This window comes from Pongo abelii, chromosome 3, assembly GCF_028885655.2.
Source record: "Pongo abelii isolate AG06213 chromosome 3, NHGRI_mPonAbe1-v2.0_pri, whole genome shotgun sequence".
Lineage (NCBI taxonomy): Eukaryota > Metazoa > Chordata > Mammalia > Primates > Hominidae > Pongo > Pongo abelii.
Genome location: NC_071988.2, coordinates 41,033,156 through 41,056,192, shown reverse-complemented (window position 1 = coordinate 41,056,192; position 23,037 = coordinate 41,033,156). Strand labels below are relative to the sequence as shown.

The 23,037-nt window shown below is 38.2% G+C and overlaps 1 protein-coding gene across 18 annotated transcripts in view; it reads right to left on the bottom strand.

Moving 5' to 3' along the window:
* Positions 1-760: 760 nt before the first annotated feature.
* LIMCH1 (LIM and calponin homology domains 1) overlaps positions 761-23,037 on the bottom strand; it is a 339,850-nt gene continuing 317,573 nt past the window's right edge. For 6 of the 18 annotated variants that reach the window (XM_054553854.2, XM_054553849.2, XM_054553855.2 and 3 more), the window contains 9 exons: positions 20,768-20,860; positions 19,807-19,911; positions 18,398-18,525; positions 16,354-16,475; positions 15,040-15,166; positions 12,907-12,984; positions 11,149-11,257; positions 8,420-8,522; positions 761-3,624 (listed from right to left, as the gene is read on the bottom strand). In XM_054553854.2, the coding sequence (XP_054409829.2) occupies positions 3,599-3,624; positions 8,420-8,522; positions 11,149-11,257; positions 12,907-12,984; positions 15,040-15,166; positions 16,354-16,475; positions 18,398-18,525; positions 19,807-19,911; positions 20,768-20,860 (891 nt within the window). In that variant the 3' untranslated portion in view covers positions 761-3,598. Of the gene's footprint in view, positions 3,625-8,419; positions 8,523-11,148; positions 11,258-12,897; positions 12,985-15,039; positions 15,167-16,353; positions 16,476-18,397; positions 18,526-19,806; positions 19,912-20,767; positions 20,861-23,037 lie in introns of all 18 variants that reach the window. The other 12 variants (XM_054553846.2, XM_054553850.2, XM_054553848.2 and 9 more) reach the window with 2 other exon arrangements.

The window sequence follows — 23,037 nt, the reverse complement described above, 5'->3', positions numbered from 1 at the left end:
CCCTTAGTAAACACACCTTACATATATAATAAGTGGGGAACATTGGGGCAGTGCTGGGGAAAGTGGCAGAATACAGGGACTTCAAAAAGTTTGCCTTGGCTGGGTGCGGTGGCTCATGCCTGTAATCCCAGCACTTTGAGAGATGGATGCAGGTGGACTGCTTGAGCCCAGGAGTTCAAGACCAGCCTGGGCAACATGGAGAAACCCGTCTCTAGTGAAAATACAAAAAACTAGCTGGGTGTGGTGGCACATGCCTGTAACCCAGTTACTTGGGAAGCTGAAGTGGGAGAATCACCTGAGCCCAGGAGGTCGAGGCTGCAGTGAGCTGAGATTGCGCCACTGCACTCCATTCTGGGCAACAGAGTGAGACCCTGTCTCAAAAAAAAAGAAAGAAAAAAAAAAGAAGTTTGCCTTGTTTTTGTCTAGCCAGTGCTGCAAGCTGACCATCATTTGGTTGTCTCAGACAAGTTTCACTGGCATTTGCATGGCCTCTGCTGGTTATTGTGTGTCTCTTCTCCAGGAGCTTAAACCCTTCTACAGAAGGCAATTCCTCAGTGACCCCTAAACCAGCCAGTAAGTTTGGTTTGCCTTCAATAGTTGACCTCAACTATGCATCAATAGGTACACGCAAACATCCAGCACTGCCATCATCTGTCTATGTAACCCTGGACCAAAAGCTACAAGAGAAAGCTTGAGTCTCTCTTCCCCATGTAAGAAAACCAACTGCCACCCCTCCAAAAATAATTAATGGAATACAAAGTTGATTTGAGTATTTTATTTATAAATGTACATTTACTATAAAAGCTGTTGCATTTTAGACAACTTGTTGTTTTTATTTTTTACTGTTTCTCAGAGGCATTTTAGAATAAATACTTTAAATGAAAGTTAGTATAACCGATATAGAACACTGGCCCACCCAGAGCAGTAACATCTTTTGGACGGACTCACATATGAGGTGGATCATTTCAGTTTGTTAAATCTTACACTGTGTATAGATACTATAATATGTATTGCATTAATCACACTACATAGAAAGGAAATGTCATGGAAGTTCGCTAGTGAAAAACAAAAGTTACCCATTATTTTTATTAAAGAGTAGGGACTAGCTTTTGGAGTATGAGAAAAAAAAAATCAGATATACTTCCTCAGGAACAATAAATCACTCACTTGCCTCATCTGTTTTTTAAACAAACACATTTACGTTATAGCTCAATGGAGCAGAGCATTTTTTTTTCCTGGGATCTCAAAGATTATTTGAAAAGAAATAGATCATACTCATTATGCTGCATTGGAAAAAACAAGATCTAGTCTGCCTAAGCTGCCATGTAACAGACTCCAAATGAAATATAAATCAAATATAAATAGAAACAGTTGGCAATTAGAATTTAGAAAATGTTGGAGATTATTCTGTGCTGGTGACTAGTGTTCATTACGGGAAAGCACATTTTGCAGTTGGAGAATGGGGCTTTATTTTTCTTGACTCGATTCTAGCTTCAATACATGTACAATGAGCCTCACTAAGAAATATGTATAAATGGGTTTGTGAAATCAGAAGGGAATGTGCAATATTCATGTAATCCTTACATAACAGATGGAGTTGCACATGTAAAAAGTATTCTATAAAAATCGGTTATGAATGACCATATTGTACATGTTTGTGCATTACTGGTGGTACTCTGCTAATATCATGCAAAGTGTAAACATCCACATTATCAAAATATTTAATAAAACATGCAAGTGGATAATCAAAATATTGGACTTGATCTGTGCATTTTCAAAACACTTTTTCTTTTTAATTTTTTCTCTTTTTTTATTTTTTCCTGTAAAACAGCAAACACCTCCATGAGAAGTCTTGGAAACTTGGAAGTGACTTCATCTCTCTTCAATGTACTGCATCCATAATTTATCACCATGTGCAACAGCTTTGCATTTTCTAAGGCACAATTTTTAATGAAATGATGTGTAGATTTCAATCTAATAACAGCTCATCCAAATGACAAATATGGTTGAAATCCCTCCAGTGGCTGAGGAAATTTCTGCACCTATATGGAACCCACATGCAAAGAACCCATCTAGCATGTAATAAATAATCGCTAGCCATACTCAATAAGACACGGAAAAATTATTGCTTACATAACAGAAAAACATCTACTTGACCCCCTTTTATGACTACATCAATCTATTAGGAGTGTATCCATAGTCTACATTCACAAAATGTCATCTTATTTGCCATTGATTTAAGGCAGAATAAATAGTCCCCCTTTCCCCAGTCTTAACAACAAAAAACAAAAAACCAGCCTGGAGATCTACATTGTGATGCTTTTTAATAACTTGACTCCTTTCTTGGCCAGCTGAAACTCGTCGCAAAGGGCAGAAAATAAACCAGCTCTCCACAAGAGTTCCTCTCTAAACTTCTCCATGGGCAAGGTCCAGAGTTCTTGATAGCAAAAAAAGTGATGGAGAATGGAGGAGAGTAGGTATTCATTGAAGTGGGCAGGGCATAATCTGTGCTGTAGGTTCTTGCTGATCACAGACCAGGGGCTGACCACATCATATACCACGTGGATTCTATTAAGATGGACTTAGCGCTTTTCTTTGGACACCTGTGCTTCAGGCCCTTAAGGAGAACTTGCCAGCAAGGGTGAGCAGTGCTCACACCTAATGATGAACTTATCTCGGTGCCTCATCTTCCACATGCCTCATGTTAAGTCTCTTATTGAAGACTCCTAATCTAGTGCCTCGAGAGAAGCAGGCAACAGAGGCCTGATGTCTGACATTGACTCTTTGGAAGATTAAACTTCCACACAGATTTTGATAATGACTTTGGAAATGATGACTGAAATATTGCCCTCTGCTTTCTTCCTACCTTTGGGCAACGTCCCAGAGTGTAAATCTAGCTGATATTGCAAGGTTTTGCTTTATTTGATGAACCAGCCTATATTAATGACATAACTTCCAAGGTACACAGAATCTAATACTAACAGTGCAATAATTTATTGGTATAATTTCTACCTCCAAAGGTAAGTAACACAAATGTTTCAGGATTACAGTATATATTATCAAACTAGTGTCTTTGCATTAAAAACAAATTATAGCTCAGAGATAGAGCTTGCTGTGATGTTTAGTTTCTGAAATGCATTAAATTTATCCTTCAGTCTTAGAAGACCGTGTGTCTCAAATTGGCATGTCTTGCACTTTCTGCAGCTCAATTCTGTAAACATAAAGTGTTTAATTCCTAGAAATTCTAAAACAAAACACGTTTATTGCATCATTTAGCTAATTCCCAAAGAAGAGAATAACACATTTTAAACCATAAGCCTGTTTGACCATGCTAAAACCTTTTTTGAGCTATTAGGATCATTACAACCCCATATTCTTTTGTGTATACTGTGCAAATGCAAAAAAAAAAAAAACCAAAACAATGAACAGGAAAAACACAAATACTGTGCTACGAAAGAACAGATACCACCTTTCAGAAGAGCCTTTCAGAAATTAGGTAAATCCTGAGAAGCCCCTGAGCTTGGGATTTTGTTAAGCAGTTGCCAGGGGACACTCTCAATAAAGAAATGGTGAGTGATCCAGAAGCTTGAAAACCATGTCACAATGTTGTAGGCTGCCCGGCACCTGTGATTAAAACAAACAACAACAACAAACAAGAGTGGTTAGGCAACATTTCTCACTTCAGACATTTTAAAACCTCCCTAATGAGTAACTTCCTTTACCAAAGTCTCCTCTTCTTGGGGACCAGAAACTTATCCCGTCCTGCTACTTGAAGTGTGGCCCCAGGACAAGTAGTATTGGCATCACCTGGAGTCTGAAATCTGGGCTCTTAAGCTGCATTCCAGACCCACTTAACGTGGGCCCAGGTGATTCACATGCACTGTGAAGTTTGATCAAATGCTCTGGATTGCCCCTAAACCAAAGCATCTCCACCAGGTTTTCTACCTTGTCCTCTGGGGCAAATAAGCAAGAAAATAATCTCTTTTCTCTCAGTTTCCTTAGGTTTTGATTTCTATAAGAATAAGTACATTGTAATATGAGGAATTTGACATATGATCTAGGAATTAGATTGCTAGATTCAGCAAGTATAAATACGCAATACAATATAATTTCAGATAAACAACACAGAATTTTTCAGTATAAGCATATCCCATATGATATTTGGGACATACTTATGTTAAATCCAGAGCATGCAATATTTGGGACATACACAGACTTAAAAAATGTATTGTTTATGTGAAATTCAACTTTAACTTGGTTTAAAAAAATTCCACTAGGTATCTTATGTTTTATCTGGTAATCCTATCTAGAAAGGATTGTTTGGGTTCCATATTTTCTGCTGAAACCTTCACAGGATTTCTCCTTTTTAGGCACTACAGTTGTGATGAGGCAATTGCAACATTTGAAAAGACCCCAGGGAGTTTGCATTAAATGCATTTCACAAGAGTGAATGACGGAACAGAACACCACGTACAAAGACACAGTCATCCAACACCCAAGCACAAATGGCACAAGTTAAACATGTGACTTAAACATGTGATGGCTTGATGCATGACATGTAATTTGTTTTGCACTTCCATTCCCATTTACGTATGAACTTAAAAACTGTTTACATTGCTTTTAGGAATTGCATTTTAATATGCTGGTATGCTATTTTTCCCTTCAAGAGAAAAATTTCATTTAAATGTGACTAGTTACTTGGAGCAAATAGGATTATATATTCAGGTTTTATTATTCCACAAAATGAAATTATTTTCTTTCACTTAGAATGCCTATGATGTAAACCACCCTTCACATCTATCCATCTCCACTCTTCTCAATTTAAATCAAATTTTAAAAAAGAAAGAAAATGGTTTTTAGCCATTTTTTTTCCCATTCTGACTCTTTTATTGCATCTTGGATGTATTTGACCAATTCAAGCATATTTATACTTCTCAACCCAAATTATAATCCCCTCTACCTATTCATTCCTAAGGTATATTTATTTCTTAGGACATCAGCAAAGAATTAAACAGTGTTCTCAGATGTGCTGGTCATTCTCTCTGTCACGTGTTAACTTAATTGAAATTAGCCTAAAGATACTAACGTTATCTGGAAAAATGAACATGGGAGAAGAGTTAGGAAAATTTTGGAAAAAATAATTGGAAAGAAGGTGACCATTATTACTCAATATTAAAACATATTATGAAGCTACAATAATTAAAAACATTCGGTAATGGAGAATAAATAGGTTAATAAAACATAATAAAATATCCAGAAATAGACCTAAATATATATGAGAACTTAGTTTATGAGAAAGCTGGCATTTCAAATTAGTGAGAAAAAAAGGGATTATTCATTCAGTGATATTCATACAAGTGGCTAATTGGAAAAAAAAAATCAGGCCAGATATCTACCTCATTTTTTACCCCCAAATACAATCCTGATTATGACATATTTACATGTGAAGGAGAAAAAAAAAACAATTCTAAAAGAAATCTCAGCTAAATTTATTTACACACTTTAAATTAGAGTTTTCCTAAGAAACCTATAATCCAAAAAAGAAACATATATTTCTTTTATATGTATTAAATATATATATTTAATTACATAAAATGAAAATCTTTTGTATGAAAATAAATTACAGAGTGGGAAAACTAATAACCACAATATACGGCAAATATAACAAAGGGAAAATTTCTTTAATTTGCAAAGAACTCATACAAATCAGGTGCCAAATAGAAGAGTGGGCAAAGGCTAGGGAAGCACTTTACAGAAAAGGAAATATAAATAGCGAGTAAACATATGAAAAGATGTTCAAACTCATAATTATGGAAATACAGATCAAAGCAATGAGGTTTTTTTCCCCCACCAAGTAGAGTGGAAATTTTTAATGTCTGATGATATCCAGAGCTGATACAGGCTTGGAGGAAATAAAGGGGGTCTCTCATACATTTTGCAGGGAGAGTGTACTTTTCTGAATGATAATTAAGCAAGATGTCTGAAAATTTAAAAAGCACATGCCTTTTAAGTAAACTGTGCTACTGCTCAGAATCTATCCTATGGAGATGCTTTGAAATATTCATCAAGATATATGCACAAGGATGTTCATTTAAAAATAATGTTAAAAAATGGGAAACCACCAAAGTGTCCATTCATAGAGAATCAGTTTTAAATTATAAGTCCACACAATGGGATTGTATGCAGCTATTTAAAAGTCATTAAAAAGAAAAAGGAGATACAATATGTTATCTGGAAAAATTACCAAGATATATCACTAAGTTCAAAATGACAGCAACAAAAACCAAGTACAGAACACCATGACTATATGATCATCACCTTTGTGAAATAAAAACCAACACAAATCCAGATAGATACATCATACTTATATGTATCTCTGTGTGGACATGTGTGCAAGTGTGTGCATATACATGTACAAACATATATTCTGCCCCTACCCCAAGAAATTATTGGAAAGTGATTACAATGGAGATTTGCCCTTTTAATTTGGTGTCTTTCTGAACAATTCAATTTTTCTAACCTTATAGCATCTATAACTTTTATTTATTCATTGAATGTCTATAGAAGCAGAGAAAACAATGGGCCTTGTTTTCTCTGGTAAATCCTGGTAAAACACTGCATTTAAAATATAAAATAAAGAAAAAATCATTTTTGTGGCCTACCTCCAAATCACTTTCTTATTTTTCAGCTCATTACAGGAACTCCATGGTTTTGAAATTAAAAGCAGTTAATGCCCTTTATATTTGTATATTTAAGAGAAAAATTCCTGGTCTTGAATTAAAAAGCTAATTTCCAAAAAAAATGACAATGAATCACCCAACCTCTCAATTTAAAAAAATCTAGATGAAAAGAGGTCACTGTCACCCAGAGTGGAGTTCAGGTTTGTTCTGTTGGCATCCTTCAAGCACTTTAAATTATGAAACAAACTCAGATCTACAGCGCTTTTCAAATCTTTCTGAGCAGTCCTTCAACCTAACAGTGCCCTCTTCTGGTTCCATAAATTACATTCAGCTGGTTCACTGTGGTTCACTGAGGTAGAGAAAAAGAATAATTTATGGAAGACGATAGGAAAAATCGCATTGAAATCTGAGAGAAAAGAGTTTACTTTTCCTTGTTAGCATATAAAAGCAAAAGTCCAGTTTAAATAAAATGTACGTAATTATTACCTATTATACATGTACTACATATGTTCATTTGTGTGTATATATTTATGATATATGGTATACTATTTGTATATTTTAATATATAAAATATATAGTATAAAAATTAATATCATGCATGATATAAATAGTCCAGTTTGACAGCAGCGGCTCTAAGTTGGAACTGTTTTGATCTCAAGTCAAATATTTATTATAAATCTAAACTACCTGGGTTTGATTAAATTTTTCTTTCCCATCATTTTATTAATAGGCATACATTTAACTGAATTTACTAAATCTATAGCTATAAAACAAATTACCTTCAATTTTTATTCTCAAAGTTTTCAGTCTTGCAGAGATTTGAGATCCATGTAAAAAGGCACTAAAAACGTGACTTCACTTTGAGAAACAGTCATTCTTGAATTTCACACTCCCTATCTTCACTCCAATTTTTTAAAAGAGTTTCTGACTGATGAATCTGCACTAAAAGGTCTTCTGCTGTCTAGGTCACCCACCAGAAGGACTGTACTCATGATGGAGAATGAGGAAACATTCCGAGGCAAGCCACTGGCCATTTTCAGATTTTCTAAATAGCGGCTAGGCAACAGCACCCCCTGCTGCCCCCCAAACTAACATGCACCTTCCACAGTAGGAGGCCCGGATGCAAGACGGGAAAGCAGGCTTCTCACTTACTAAGGCAGCAAATAGTTTGTTAAGCGCATATTGTTACTAAGGTATTGTAGAGGTGGGAGGTGGGGAAGAATCCACAGAGAAGTAGAACCCTCATTGTTGTCTCTCAAGGAACTTTCCATTCAGTTGGCAACACATATGATGTAATGAAACTCCTGAATGTAGGGCGTGGAGACATTGATGAGTTGGTGCTCGATCTGATAAACAGTGGAGAGCCACTCTCCACATTTAACCATCCCCAAATGGTGCCAGTCGTCTAAAGACATGCCTGAACAAGTGAACAGTGTTTGACAGACCTTATATCTCCTTTCTATCGCACCAAAATCGCTGTAGTGAGCTCAGGCAATGTTTTGACTTGCTGGTGTGCTGATGCACTTCAGGATAAAAAGAATTGGTCCACATTGTAGCAATAACTTCCAGGAAGAAAAGTTTAAAAAAAAACTTTTCTTTTTTAACCTAGATGTTAAGAAACCTTTCTCTCAGATTAGAGTGTCAACGGCTGGGGAAAAATATTTGAATTCCTAAATTGGGTCCTATGGAAGACATATGATTACACTCGGTCATCATGAGGTGTTCTCCCCAGTACTTACTTCTGGATCGCATGTAGCAATCATTACAGTTCAGGAGACCATTTCGAATCCTAACATCCGTCCCACTCACTGCATCTCCAAGCTGGCCTTTACAAATTCCACACTATAGGGTAAAAAGAACAGACATCATAAGATGCATAAGGAATTGTTTCTTTATAATGCTTACTGTTTATGTGAATAGCACAATAATCCCTTCTACAATCACCACATTTGTGGAGCATCTATTATGTGTAAGATGCTGCACCAGTGTCAACTTACAGCCAAAGCAAATATACAGTTAGCATTTTAGCTTAATTCCTTGCATTTTACAGAGAAGGACACTGGTTCAGTGAGGTTTGTTGGCTTGTCCCTGGGTTGTGGAGCTGATAAGTGGTAGCAGGTTGACTCCAAAGCCTAGCGTCTTAACCTCTATCATACACCGTTTCTCAATCAAAATGGAAGAACCATTTTAAACGCATTAAACCCTAGTGGCTTTAAATAAACACATGGCCAACGAGTTATTAATTGAAACGTGTCCATCGATAATCTTTAAAGGCTTGCCAGCATTGTTGCTAAGTTCTACCAGATCAAAATTTCTAGGAAGTAGCTGTTCCCTTTTTTTATTTTATTTATTTTTTAAGACAGTGTCTCGCTCTGTTGGCCAGGCTGGAGTGCAGTGGCATGATCTCAGCTCACTGCAACCTCCACTTCCTGGGCTCAAGCAATTCTCCTGCCTCAGCCTCCTGAGTAGATGGGATTACAGGCGTGTGCCACCATGCCTGGCTATTTTTTTTTTTTTTTGTATTTTTAGTAGAGATGGAATTTCACCATGTTGGCCAGGCTGGTCTCGAACTTCTGACCTCAGGTTATCTGCTCACCTTGGCCTCCCAAAGTGCTGGGATTACAGGTGTGAGCCACCGTGCCCAGCCTGCTGTCCCATTTTATATTTCCACATTAAAGGCAGTGATATTCAGAGCAACAAATCCACTGGGAATTTCCACCAACACAGGCGGAGTGCAGAAAGAGACTGTAGGATATACTTGGATGTTTGTACCAGAAGGGTACAAAGGCAGTGGAAGTTGGTCTGGGTGCCAGCCTCTTGCAGGGGGACCAGGATCTATCCCCTAATTCATGCTTTAAGGTGACCTGGGACAGAGTGAAGCTTCATCCAAATTATGTTACAAGCTGCCTCTACATTGCAAGAGTGGGGAATAAATCCAAGAGGGGATGTACCTTAAAGCATCAGGCCAGCTCCAGGAAGTGAATGATCAGAGTGAATAAAGGCCTTGAGAGTTAAGAAGGCAAGTCTCCTGACCCTTGAGAATCTGCAAAGAGCCCTTACCACCTTGCTTATTTCTAGTCCTGATAAAGTTTCTGAGAACAGAATGCAGTGTTGAAACATATTATCTTGGCAAAACTACAAATCTTAAAAAGCATATTCCTTGAGCCTCAAAACATCCCTAGACCATTTAGGACATACATTATCTAGGTTAATCTTTACAATGAGAATATTTTTGCTTGTCCTTTGTGGAATGGTTCTCTATAGAAATAAAATAAAACTTAGGAAACTGTGGTCTCATTCTAATACTTTTGACAAATGAAATCTAAAATAAGTATCTATGTTGTGTTTTGCCTATGATAAATCTTGCTTTCAAGTGATTACTGGTATTATTAAATTAGTAATTTGGGGACAACTTCACCGACTTTCTCTTAGCTTATAGGCAAAGTGGGAGTAATTTTAAACCCAGGCAAATTTACTTCATAGCCAAGGAAACTACCAACAAGAAATAAAAGAAAATTCAAGAAGGGAAAAGAAAGTATGTCAGGATTATGCAGACCAAGAAATTACTCTTCCTCAGAGACAGAGGGTTAGCCTTCAAAAATTGTATATTATTTTGAAATGTGTCCATGAGTGGAAAATAAAGACAGGATATGCTGATATAGTCCAGCTTATAAATTTCATAATAAATCAGGTATAACTGGTTAACTCACCTACTTATTACCAAGAGATCTGGGACTAGAATCTAGAACTCCTCATTTTCAGTTTATTCACTAATTCATTCACCTAAAAATATTTATTGACACCTACTCTGCTAGGTAGAGAGAAAAGAACGGTAACCAAGACAGACATGGTCCCTGCCCTTACGGAGTTTATTAGAGGAGATAATATTTAAATAATTCAATAATCAGTAATAAGGACCAAGAAAGGTTCTATAAGGACCTATAACAAAGGCAACTTAGTCTGGGTGGGCAGGGCAGCTTTTTCAAGGGAGTGATATTTAATCTAAGATTACAGACATATTCATTTTGAGACCTACAATTTTCTAACTAGCCACTTAATTGACAGACAATTTTCCACTAGGTCAAAGACTAAAACCCTTTCACATTAAGTCATAAGAGTTTAAGAAACAGCACAGACATTACATTCCAAATAAATCCACATGGCCCTAAAAGATTTGGAAGAACATCATCCTCCCCAGCATCCCATTCTCCTGCTGGAGTATATGTTCTTTAGCAACAAAAACCTTTTGTAAGGACAAATTGCACAAACCTTTCTGCTTCTTCTAATCTGACATCCCAAAGGGATTCGTGATAGGAGAGTTTCATTCTGAAGGAATGTCTATACAACCTAGACAGTGAGACCTCACAGACAAAGCCCTCCAGAATTTCCAAGAGGCATTTTTCAGCACAGAACGATGCCAAAAGACATCACGAAGTTGCGTCTGGAGAGCAAAGCAGTAAGTACGTACCCTGAAACACTGGATGTGAAAATAGAGATTGAGGGTCTCGATGATCATCGCAGCTCCTTTACCCAAAGGAAGCCCACAGGAAGAGCACAGCTTCTTTCCACTTATAGACCTAGGTTAAAAAATATACATAACAATAAAAACTTCAGTTTAGAATACCTGGTCAAACACACAGACATGTAACCTCATGCAAAAATGAAAATATGGATTTTTAAGATGCCTATATCATGAATGAAATGAGAATGACAGAACTGATGATGAATAGGAGATTAAACATTAGATATAAATGGCAAACAACTGCCAGACTAAATATTCTGGGTCTCCACTGTGGTACTGAATCTGGTGTGTGTGTTTAAGTTATCAGGTTATTTGTTTCAAGAAGTTTGTGTTGTAGTCTATTCAAATGCCTCAACATGATTCAATATATTTGTCATACTTTTTTATAAGTCCTAAAAGATAACTGAGTTTCGCTTTGCTAGGATTTCAATATTGCTTTTAAATTTCCCATAAGTGGTTCACTGGTCCACTATAGCATTTCTTTTTACTTATTAAGAAAACAACATTTTTGTTTGAAAATACAGCAGACTAGGCAGAGGGCCCAGAGAGGTGAGATCTAATGTATTTTCAATTTTGTTTGAAAATACAGCAGACTAGGCAGAGGGCCCAGAGAGGTGAGATCTAATGTCTGCTCTGTCACCAAGTTCTCTGATCTGGTGTAATAAACTAACTTTGGGTTTCTCTTTCACCTTTTAATATGAAAGGATTGGACCAGATTATCTCTACAACTTCTTCCAGTGCAAACACTCTGTGAATGAAGGCACTTGCCTTCTCTCTAAACTGTAAGCCTCTTGAGGGCAGGACTGCACCTACCTCCTCTCTGTACCCCTGCAGCATCCACTACAGTGCCCAGCAATGGACTGGAACCAAACCAGCAGAGCAAAACCAGATGAGAGGACACCTTTAGCAACCCATCTGAAACTAGACAGCTGTCCTCTGAAAGGCAGCTTTTATACAACTAAGATCACATTGCAATGATGCCAAATGTCTGAGAAACTCTTGGAATTACACAAGGAATTTAAAAATATGCAATATCATTTGAAAACCAGCAGGATACAGAGGGACAGGAGAAACAGAAAGGAAGACAGTAGAAAAGAGGAAGAGTTCCCCTAATCAAATGCTATTTATTAGGATTTCCCTCTTATCCAGTAGTTAAATGAAATTTCTACATCAAAGAAAATCTCTGAGCACTCAGTAATTTGTCTCTCCAGGGAACGAGAATTCAGGCGGCTTTTAAAAATATCACGGGGCCCAGTTAATGTCCAGAAGTCATCATTAGAGAGCTGGAGTAGGTTAGAAGGATGAAGTTTCGTTTGTCAGCCTCCGCCTGGTTCTCTATAAGAGCCATCAGCGGATCCTGCCTAGAAGGGCTGAGCCCTCTTGAAGGGAAAGGCGCCAGCTTTGGAGCCCGGCGATTGTCTGGTGGATTTTATTATTAGATTGGAGGTTCCACACAATGTAATTAAAGCCCTATGGCCATAGCGGCACCAATGTCACAGGCCTGACTTTTTCTTTTGCAGCTGATAAATCTGCAGGCAGATGGACAATGTTGTCTTTCCTCTTGCCTCTGTGTGTGTGTAGGAAGAGATGTGGATGGAGACATCCCTCAAAATCATTTGGCAAGCGCTAATTCAGTTGAAATGATGCTTGGCAAGCTCTAGTCACAACAAAGCAGCCTCAGAAAGGCCTGCTGACCTCTTGTACCTGTTTGGTGACTGACCAGGAGGGGTGGGAGAACAGGGAGAGAAAGGCCCAGCCTGGAAGTGCTCTCGGGGACTTTTCCTGTAATGTGGTAAAGGAGTCAAAAATTATGACAAGCAAAGAGAAGCCAAACTCCATTAAAAAAAGACATTTTAGATTAGGAAAATAAAATAAAACAAAACAAAACTTTCTTGACAACCAAATCAAAGACCACAGCATTTCCTGGCAGTATTTTTTTTTTTAATGAACAAAAATAGTAATAATGTCTAGCAAGAATTGTACGTGTATTAGCTACATAAAATCAAAACCAGGTTGGCATGCTGGCATTGCTGAACAGAAAAGACAGAATATTTTTATAATCTTTATTTTTTAGTTAATTTCTTCATTCGCTAAAATTGCCAGGTTGTTTTTTAAGTTGCTAGCCAAACTGCTTTGGCATGCTAATTAGATATAAAAACAATGGACTCTGTGGAAGGGGAAAGATGAGGAGGGATCCAGGGCAGATCTTCAAGGAGAGCCCAGAGATAAAGGGCAGAACTTAAAGGAGCTATTTTCAGTGACTTCTCTTATCAACAGATTCATTATGGATAAGTGGGATGAAGGGTCATGTTCAAAACATGTAACAACTTATATGTCGTGGGCATCAACAAGTCAGAATAGCCACCAGCTAGAAGATACTAGAAGGGTTGTACGTGAGCCCTGCCTGTGATTAAGCCATCAGCTCTGGGCTCTTGCTTTTAAAAGTTAATATCATTTGTAAAGAAAAGGGGTAGAACACAGAAAAGAACAAGGGAAAGAAAAATACCAACACAGAAGTGAACGGCATGTGAGTCCATGTGTCTTCCTCTTTCAGCATAACTCCCTGATCCCGCTTCCCACCCAAACCTCCCTCGCCAGGGAATGCTTGTCTTCTCCAAATATCACATTTTCATGTAACACTCTGAAGTATAAGTACCAATGCTTTAAAAAAGATTAAACATCACTGCAATAATCAACAACAATAGTGATTACTTCTAGGCAATTTTAGCTTCTATTGATTCTGAGTGTCATATAGACAAATAGAAATGAAACTGGATAGACATAAGAGAAACAGAGGAAATGGTTCAAATATTGCATTGGGAAAAAGGAAAATGTAACAAGAAAAATAAGGCAATAAATAAGTATTTTTCTCTTACAAAACAAGTTATCATCATCATCATCATCATCATCATCATCATCATCATCATCATCATCACCTACACTTACTATTAGCCAGGCACAAAACCCTATGAGGTAGGGACTATTGTCATTCCCATTTTATAAATAAGGCAGAGAAAGGTTAAGTAATTTGCTCAAGGTCCAATGTAGGCAAGTGGCTGAGTCAAAATCTGAATTGAGGTGGTCTGGCCCAAGGTAGAATGATTGGTTACAGTACTATGAATGTTAACATTTTAAACATTGGATTATAAGGTATCTCTGGCTCAAATATGATCTTACTGTGAAACTGAGGGTTCATTTTGAATTCCTCTACTACTTAATCAGTTAAATAATTTGGATAAGTTATTTAACGTCCCTGAGCCTCAATTTCGTCATCTATAAAATGGCAGGAACAATCTCATTAAGTTATTAGAAGAGTTCAGTGAGTTAATGGATGAAAAGGAGAGAAATATATGTAAACTCTTCAACAGAGTGCCTATTATATTGAAATGGTTCAAACATGATAGAGACTATTATTGTCAAAAATACTTTCTTACAAAACTAATACAGCTCAGGTAATTACCTTACAGGAGAGCATAATAATGACAGAATAACATTTTTTTCCTTGAACGAAATTTTGTCCACAGGCTCTGAGGCAATTTAACTCAGATGAATTACAAACACAACAGGCCTGCACCTGCTTTCCAATGTTTAAATTTGTGGGCTAAAGACATAACTTTGCCTATTACAACTCGATAAATTCAGAGTGCATATTTGCTTGCCAGAAAGACTGTCCCAAACTTCCATTTATATTGACTACCTTGTCAATGAGATTTAATGGAGAGAAAGTACAAAAATGCTGCTGTCATCTTGCCATCTCACATTTTTCATTCTTCCCCCTTCTAACTAAATGAATTTTTCAGAAAGGGAATCCCACAACCATCGTGTCTGGTTACTCACTTCCGCCTTTCACTGGGAGACTCCATCTGATGGTTAATGCTTTTATCCAGTGGGAGGGTTTTTGGCTTCACATCTTCTGAACTGTGCATTGGATTTGATATCTGCTGATTCTGGGATGGATCTGAGGCTAATTAAAGAACATAAATGTAGGGCACAGTAAAATCACCTTACTACCTAGAAGTCACCTTTCTTTAAAGTGCTAATAATGCCTGTTGAGGTTTTATAGCGATTTCATGCAGGTCTTGGGTACACGGTGGTTAGAGAGGCCACTTAAATCACTGCATCGTGATTTAGTTTTGGAAACAAAGGAGGTCAGGAACCATGCCCGTTCCCCTCGCTGATTTCTGATGTCATAAAACAGTGCTTTAAAATACTGACTTCTTATGCATGAAAGAAAGCAAATCTGGGTAGATACAATTATAACCTGGAACATCATTTCTAAAACACAGTGAACACCCATTGCTTTCTCTGACTCATGGATCACACCAACTGTGATGTGGTTTAAATACATAGGGCACCTGAATGGTATTCAGCTTGCAGGATATCTCTGTTTGGGAACACGCACAAATCTATGCTTATGTATTATAATCAACCCAGGTAAATATCTGTATAGATAACAGGCTAAAAAATTTAAGGCAAAATTCATTAATTCCACCATTAAAAAATGTTTATTTGGTCAGCCAGATTTGCTTTGGCAATAAACACATTTACCAGGGTCACTCTTTCATCCTCTTAGCTCATTCCTCCTCTTTATATCATTCAACATTTGAAGTTTCAGTTATCTAGGAATGATCCTGAAGACCCTCGGCATGCAGAATTTGATCATTTTGGCAAGGAATACATTTGAATTTTGTTGTGGTGAGCCAGAAGCATGGGAGGCACAGGTGGGAATGAGGGTGAAATGGCAATGGGAGCCGATGGGACCTTCCCAACATTCCAGCACCCACATCTCACCCGGCTTTGGGGATTCCACTCCTCCATAAGCATTTTATGGGGAGATTATGTCCAATGGTGGAATTGGGAATTTGAGGAAGTCTCAGAATGCACTACTTATGAAGGTCAAGGGTTTTCTGTAAAGTTACATTTTTTTTTTAAGTGAGAACACGCTCTCAGGTCTTACTGAGTCCCCAGCAAGTTCCTATAGAGTCTGAGCACACGATGGTAGGAGTTTATTCACTATATGTTGGGCATAAGCTAGAAGTCCAGGGCTTTTAGAGAGAAGCCTTCAGCCAGCAGAGATCATAGCTTTCTGGACAATGTGGGGGTCTTACAACAATTTAAACATTGAATGAAACTGGTCTTCTCCATTCTTACCCTGAGCAAGCTGTGGGTTTGTTCCACAGTGTGGGGCCCCAGCCTCGGTATCCAGCTGATGGTCTTCATGGACTCCTTTTGATACAGGGTTCCCAGAATGAGCCAAGGCCCCTTCAGTTAGGCTGTTAAAATAAAGAGGTATACTTCAGAACAGAGAGAAAAGTAACTAAATCGAACTTCTTGGTCCTATAACTTAAAGGATGGAAGTACCAATTACAATATAAAAAAAGAGATGAGACTGTTTATTTATTCTATTTTAAAATAGATTTAAAATGATAAAGTACTACAAATTTCTATTATCCACCCGTTTAACAAGCTCAACAAACTATCATTTCTGATGCCTTCTCTGTCCACAAAGGTCTTCATTCTAATAATTTCAAGGAATGCCAGAGCTAACCTGATGTTCACAAGAAAGGACTTACTGTAAAAATAATTTAGCCACATGGAACCTTTGAAGACCATGGTAACTCACTGGCCTTTCAGTGGCTTCTGTGTGCAAAGAATGAACAAATGGAGGAAATAAAAGGAAAGTTTTTCTGGTGAAAACAGGGACAGCCTGGAGAACTAGCTAAAATTTATGTAAAATGCCTGTCTGGAGAAATTGCAAAAATGCAAAAAATTGCAAAAATGGAGGTCAAAGGTTTTCTGTAAAGTTACATTTTTTTGTACATTTTGTAAATAGCTTATCAGCATCATTCAGATCTTCCTGACTAGTGGTTTTCATTGCATAAAACTGAAAAGTCCCTTCAAAGAGTTTAAACTGGAAAGTCATCCAAGGGCTCTACAGTTTCTGGACATAGCCCTGAGCACCTGTAGCTTACAATTTAACCAGTCTTCTAGCTGATGAGCATAGGAGAATTCTCAGAGCAAAATCCCACCAGGAAAGCTCTGCTCCCAGCCAACCTTTCAAGTTGTCCAGTCTTTGAAAATGACACATAACCTTTCATGCCTCAGATCCCTCTGGGATGCTGTGTGTGTGCACATGCATGCACTCTTGCCAAGACCTAGCTGGTAACTCAGAGCCCCAGAGGAAAACATCTTTCTCATGAAGAACATGTTGGTGGCAGAGCACTGCCAGCTTCTTGGGCTTTCTGTGGGTCCCTTCTAGGTAAGGGATGGGGTGGGGTGGCATGAATAAACCCATTACAACCCTCAGCCACAACCAGAGTCTGCTCCAGTATGAGCTAGTTTTGAGTGCTCCAGCGGTCTCTAGCTGTCCTTTTCTGATCTCCCATGGAACACAGTAGAGCATGGGTGGGGTGACTACCCATAACCAATTGATTAGTTGGTTATGCTTTATATTATCACCAGAGCAAACATGATTTCTTATAGCTCAGGGGATAATAATGGCCAACTTCAGGTCCACAGTGAAACCACAGTGGTGGGACTCCAGGTTCTCATTTCAATTTCTATTGCTCCAGACACATTCATCATTTCAAGTGAGTAATATTTAGGTCTGGGGCTTTGAATCAGCTTTTGAAGACTGATACTGTCCCCCTTTGTTTAAAAAAGAGTTTGCCTATTTAAAAATAAGGCTATTTAGGCCAGCCATGGTGGCTCACACCTGTAATCCCAGTACTTTGGGAGGTGGAGGCAGGTGGATCACCTGAGGTCAGGAGTTCAAGACCAGCTTGACCAACATGACAAAACCCCATCTCTACCAAAAATACAAAAATTAGCTGGGCGTGGTGGCACGCACCTGTAGTCCCAGCTACTTGGGAGGCTGAAGCAGGAGACTCGCTTGAACCTGGGAGGTGGCAGTTACAGTGAGCCAAGATTGCACCACAGCACTCCAGCCTGAGACAGAGTGAGACTCTGTCTCAAGAAAAAAAGAAAAAAAAATAAGGCTATTTATATTCAAAAGCATAAGGGCACTGATTTTAGACCTATTACAAAATACATCCAAATAATATGTAATGTATTACTGAAACATTCATTTCGAAGCTGACTATAATTTGCATCAGCAATGAGTACCCTTCCTGGGTGTGCACGAGCAGAGCCCAGCTTTGTACATTTTCATGGATGGCTTGGGATGGGCTCATACCTGCCCTTCTCCTCCAGTCGATCACTTTCCCTAGTCTTCAGCAATAAGTCACTGTCATCTCCCTGGAATGATTTCTTCCATCTTCTGTCTTGTTTTTCATCTTGACAGTTTCCCAGGTCTATCTTATTCTAAGGAGAAAAACAATGAAAATCTTAAGTATAAATTTTAAACACACTGTATAACCCTTATCTCTGGCCAGGGATATTTGAAGTATTTTTCAATCATGTTACCTATAATTTAAAGAACAGTTGTCCAAATTAACTGAATAGCAACTGATTTCCAACTATTTGGAATAAATGTATAATATGAATCTCTTTAGAATGTTATCACAAAAGGGAATTGATTAGAAAATCCCTCTTTCAAACTAAAACAGTCATAGGACCACTCATTTCAGGACAAATGGTTTTCTGGTATCCACAGGTTATTTTCCTTTATGTGGATTATGGACTACCCAGGTCTTGATACAACTTCTGCCCTATACTTCCATCTTCTATGATCTTGTTTGGGGAATGTGGAGGCAGACCAGACTTTATAGGCTCTCTCTGGCCTTCAAAGACAACCTGTAAATTTCTTGTGAATTTTTGTTTGTTTTTAGTGCTGTCCTACATAAGTTCATTTTATTTATTTATTTAGGTTTTTTAATTTGTTGTTTTGTTTTTAAGTTTTGGGGTACATATGCAGGATATGTAGGTTCGTTACACAGATAAACATGTGCCATGGTGGTTTGCTGCACCCATCACCTAAGTGTTAAGCCCAGCATGCATTAGATAGTTTTTTTTATTATTATTATTTCCTTTAGAGATAGGGTCTTGTTCTCTCACCCGGGCTGGAGTACAGTGGTGCAATGGCAAGATCATGTTCACTGCAGCCTTTACCTCCTTGGCTTAAGGGATCCTTCTGCCTCAGCCTCCCAGGCAGCTGGGACTACAGGTCTTGTGGAATGTAGGGGGTTAGAAGCAATTTTCATGGATGCCGGTGGAGAACATATTATTGACATCTTTGCTGCTGCCAAACAATGGAAAGGAATGTATAGTATGGCAGAGGGGAATAAATATATATTGAATGAATGAATGATCTGGCAACTGGGCTGTGAGAAGGATATTCCAGAATATGACTTCACTAATTGAGATCTTGCCAGCCAGGTGTGGAGAGACTTTGGCTTCCAGACTACTGGGATAGATCTTGCTGGGGTAATGACTTTACCACTCCCCAGGAAATGACTCTAGAATTTGGCTGCAGCAATGATAGAACAATGGGGTACAATGGCCACATAGTAGCTGATGTGATTCTAGGGGAATAGCTAGTCTTGGATTAAACTAGTGAGGCTGTTGGGTAACCTTGGTCTTGGAGTTTTGTACTTCTATTTAGGTTTATTTATTTCACAAATTGCTTTTAATCTGTGGTCTCACCATTGTCCCACTGCCTTCAGTCATGGAGGAAGAGGTAGACAGCTGGTCAGCGGAACTTGAAGAAACAGTAAATGGAACCACAGTGTCTTCAATTATCTTACGCTCCTAAGGGGAAGGACAGAAATCGATGAAAGGGGGGAAAATAAAAATCATATTTGTCAAGAGAAAAATGTCATTAAGGCACTTCAGAAAAAAATCAGAATATGTTCGAACAAGCAGGGCATTTTAAAAAGTCTTATTTTCCAAAAGCATGCAAATCATATAACACTCTCCATGGGTAATAATTTAGAAATTAACATTTAATTTTGAAAAACAAAGACTCTGCAAATTAGTTAGTTAGAGTGATACAAGAAGCCTAATTAGAAATGCTATTAGGGATCTGATTATGCACAAAAAGTATTGTTGAATATAAAATTCACAATATTAATCATAAACAAACTTTAGATAATATACATAAAATGCAGCCCCCTTTAACTTATCTAATGTGTTGTGGCTTATTCATTTAAAAAACAAAATGAACCTAAACAAAATTCTCTTCTCCTCCAAATCTCTTTAGTGCTATACAGTAAATGCATTGATTCAGCCTCAAGATCAAAATTATCCTCATAAAATTAATTCACTATTACCAAACAACCAACAAACACACAAATGAATGGAACTGATTATTTCATGTCACCTCTCTAAGATCAATCAAGAATCTGACTGATGAGAGAACAGATGTAATTGTATCATCTCCCTTGACTGTGACTCAACACACCCTTACCACGAACTGTATTTGCGAGGAATTGTGGTCTTTTAGAACCTAAATGACATGACTGTTTTAAAGAGGTTGATGGGATTCTGCTGTCAGTAAAGAGTCAGACACAGCCACATGCATCCGCATGCCACAGACACAGAGAGTGTTGCTAGACTTTGAGGAATTGGGACAACAAGGTCAAATTCCTTCTTGGGAATTTCCTACCTCCTCATAGTATCTGCGTTCTTCTTCTTCCACCTCCTTTTGGGCCTTTTCCCACTCTTCTTTCAGCTTGTCCTGCTCCTTCTGGTATCTCTCCTGTTATGGAATTTCCATAGATTGTTCTCAACTGACCATTGCATATGTCATCAGGAATTTTCCCCCCTAAACCACCATGTACAATATGTTGCAAGATTATCTTCTTGTAAGGATTCTGAATCTAATTGATTCATGCAATAAAAAGGGAATATGGTTTTGTGGCACTCAAACATTTTGGGAACATAATCCAACGGACAGCAGTATTTTCTGCTGCTCATGTTTTGCTTATAGAAAGAGAAAAGACGGAAAGGTGGAAAGCCTCTAAAATCTTCCTTCACTCAGGTTTTGTTCCAGGTGTGCTAAACCAATAGTTTGGTTTTACTGGACCCTTTAGAGATGAGTTTTGCCATTCCACTAATAGAAATGCATTGCTGTGAGGAGAGTGTAATAAAAGATGAAAAACCTTGAAGGTTTATTAGACCCACAATACAGAAAGGTCCACCGTGGACAAGATGATAATTAGCTGAGTAGCTGAATTACTCTTTGCTTGTGACTATTCTACCAAAATAGAGTCTTCTTAGCTTTAAGTAACTTCTGAATTAAGAGCAGTTTTTAAACAGTCCATTAGAGTACTTCTTCAGAACTGCCATTTTTGCTTTCAGAAATAATGCAGCAGAAGTCACCATTTCTGGGGGGAAAAAAGAACATACTATGAATAAAAATGGTGTTCAAAATGTGACTGGAGTCCCTGATGGCTGATTAGAAGGAATGAATAAATGGGGATTAAAATTAATGCATAAAATGAGAAGTGACACTCCTGATGCCTTGGGAATGGCATCCTGACATGACAGAGACAAAGGAACTATTGATGTGTGGTGCACACCCTCAAATATTTTAGGCTGACTACTGTCAATCCTCTTTTCGAGGCTGAAAAAAGTCTGCTTCTGTCTTCATGGGGAAGCCACCGAGATTTCCTCCAGGTATCACCTGTTTTGTCGGTATCTTAGGAGCAGAAGGACTTTCTTGGCATTCTCTGGAGCCTGGTGTTCTTATTAACTCTAACAAAATCATTGTTGATCAACCCATGGCATGCTCTTTATTTCCTGGTAAAAATTTGTTATGAAAACCAAATATTGTAAAGTTTTAGAGAGGGACTTCAGGGGCTTTTTAGAATACAGGAAAGAGACCTTAAAACTACATAAAAGCTGAAAACAAGTAAAGCTTCTTAGGCTTCTTGGTTCTAGGAGCTTACATCACGTGTTCCCCTCACCAAGAGGATGAACTGATGATGCAGAGATGCAGAGAGTGAAAGATGTAGTATTTCACTCACACACACACACACACACACACACACACACACACAATCTCTCTCTTTCTCACGCCCTCCCCTACAAACACCTTGGCCCACAACCCACGATGCCATATACCAGGCAACAAGTTAGGAACACAGGAGCAATACAAAGGCCTGGTGCCTGCCTCTGCTACCAGGGTCACCCCTTGGCATGTAATAGAGCACCACAGTGGGGAGCACATTTGCCTGACTTCACCATGTGGACATTTGACTCTTGGCTGTTCACCATTTAGCTGGGGAATGAGCACCTAACTCTCCCAGAGACGAGCAGATGGTCAGGGGTGCACTGAGGTCTCACAATGGACCTCAAATCCCAGTAGCCCCGAGACTTTGATGAATCGGGTTCCTACTAACAGTTTGGTATTGAAAGCTTAACCTTCTGCAAGTTACAAAATGCCAAACTTAACAGGCACAGCCAAAACCACACTACCATCTACTACTGCTATCTAAATCACCGTCTACCACCTCATCACTGGGAAATAAGCCAAAAGGATTAGGAAAAAAAAAAAAAGAAAGAAAAGAAAAAGTAAGTAAAATAAACTTGCATTAAGCATTGCTTTCTACACACTGTATGTTCTCACTCATAAGTGGGAGATGAACAATGAGAACACATGGACACAGGGAGGGGAACACCACACACTGGGGCCTGTCAGGGGTTGTGGGGCTAGGGGAGGGATAGCATTAGGAGAAATACCTAATGTAGATGACGGGTTGGTGGGTGCAGCAAACCACCATGACATGTGTATACCTATGTAACAAACCTGCCCGTTCTGCAAATGTATCCCAGAACTTAAAGTATAATTTAAAAAATGAACAAATGCCAAAAAAAGCATTGCTTTCTACAAGCAGCAGAAAGTCATCAAAATTAATGAGATTTAACATTATT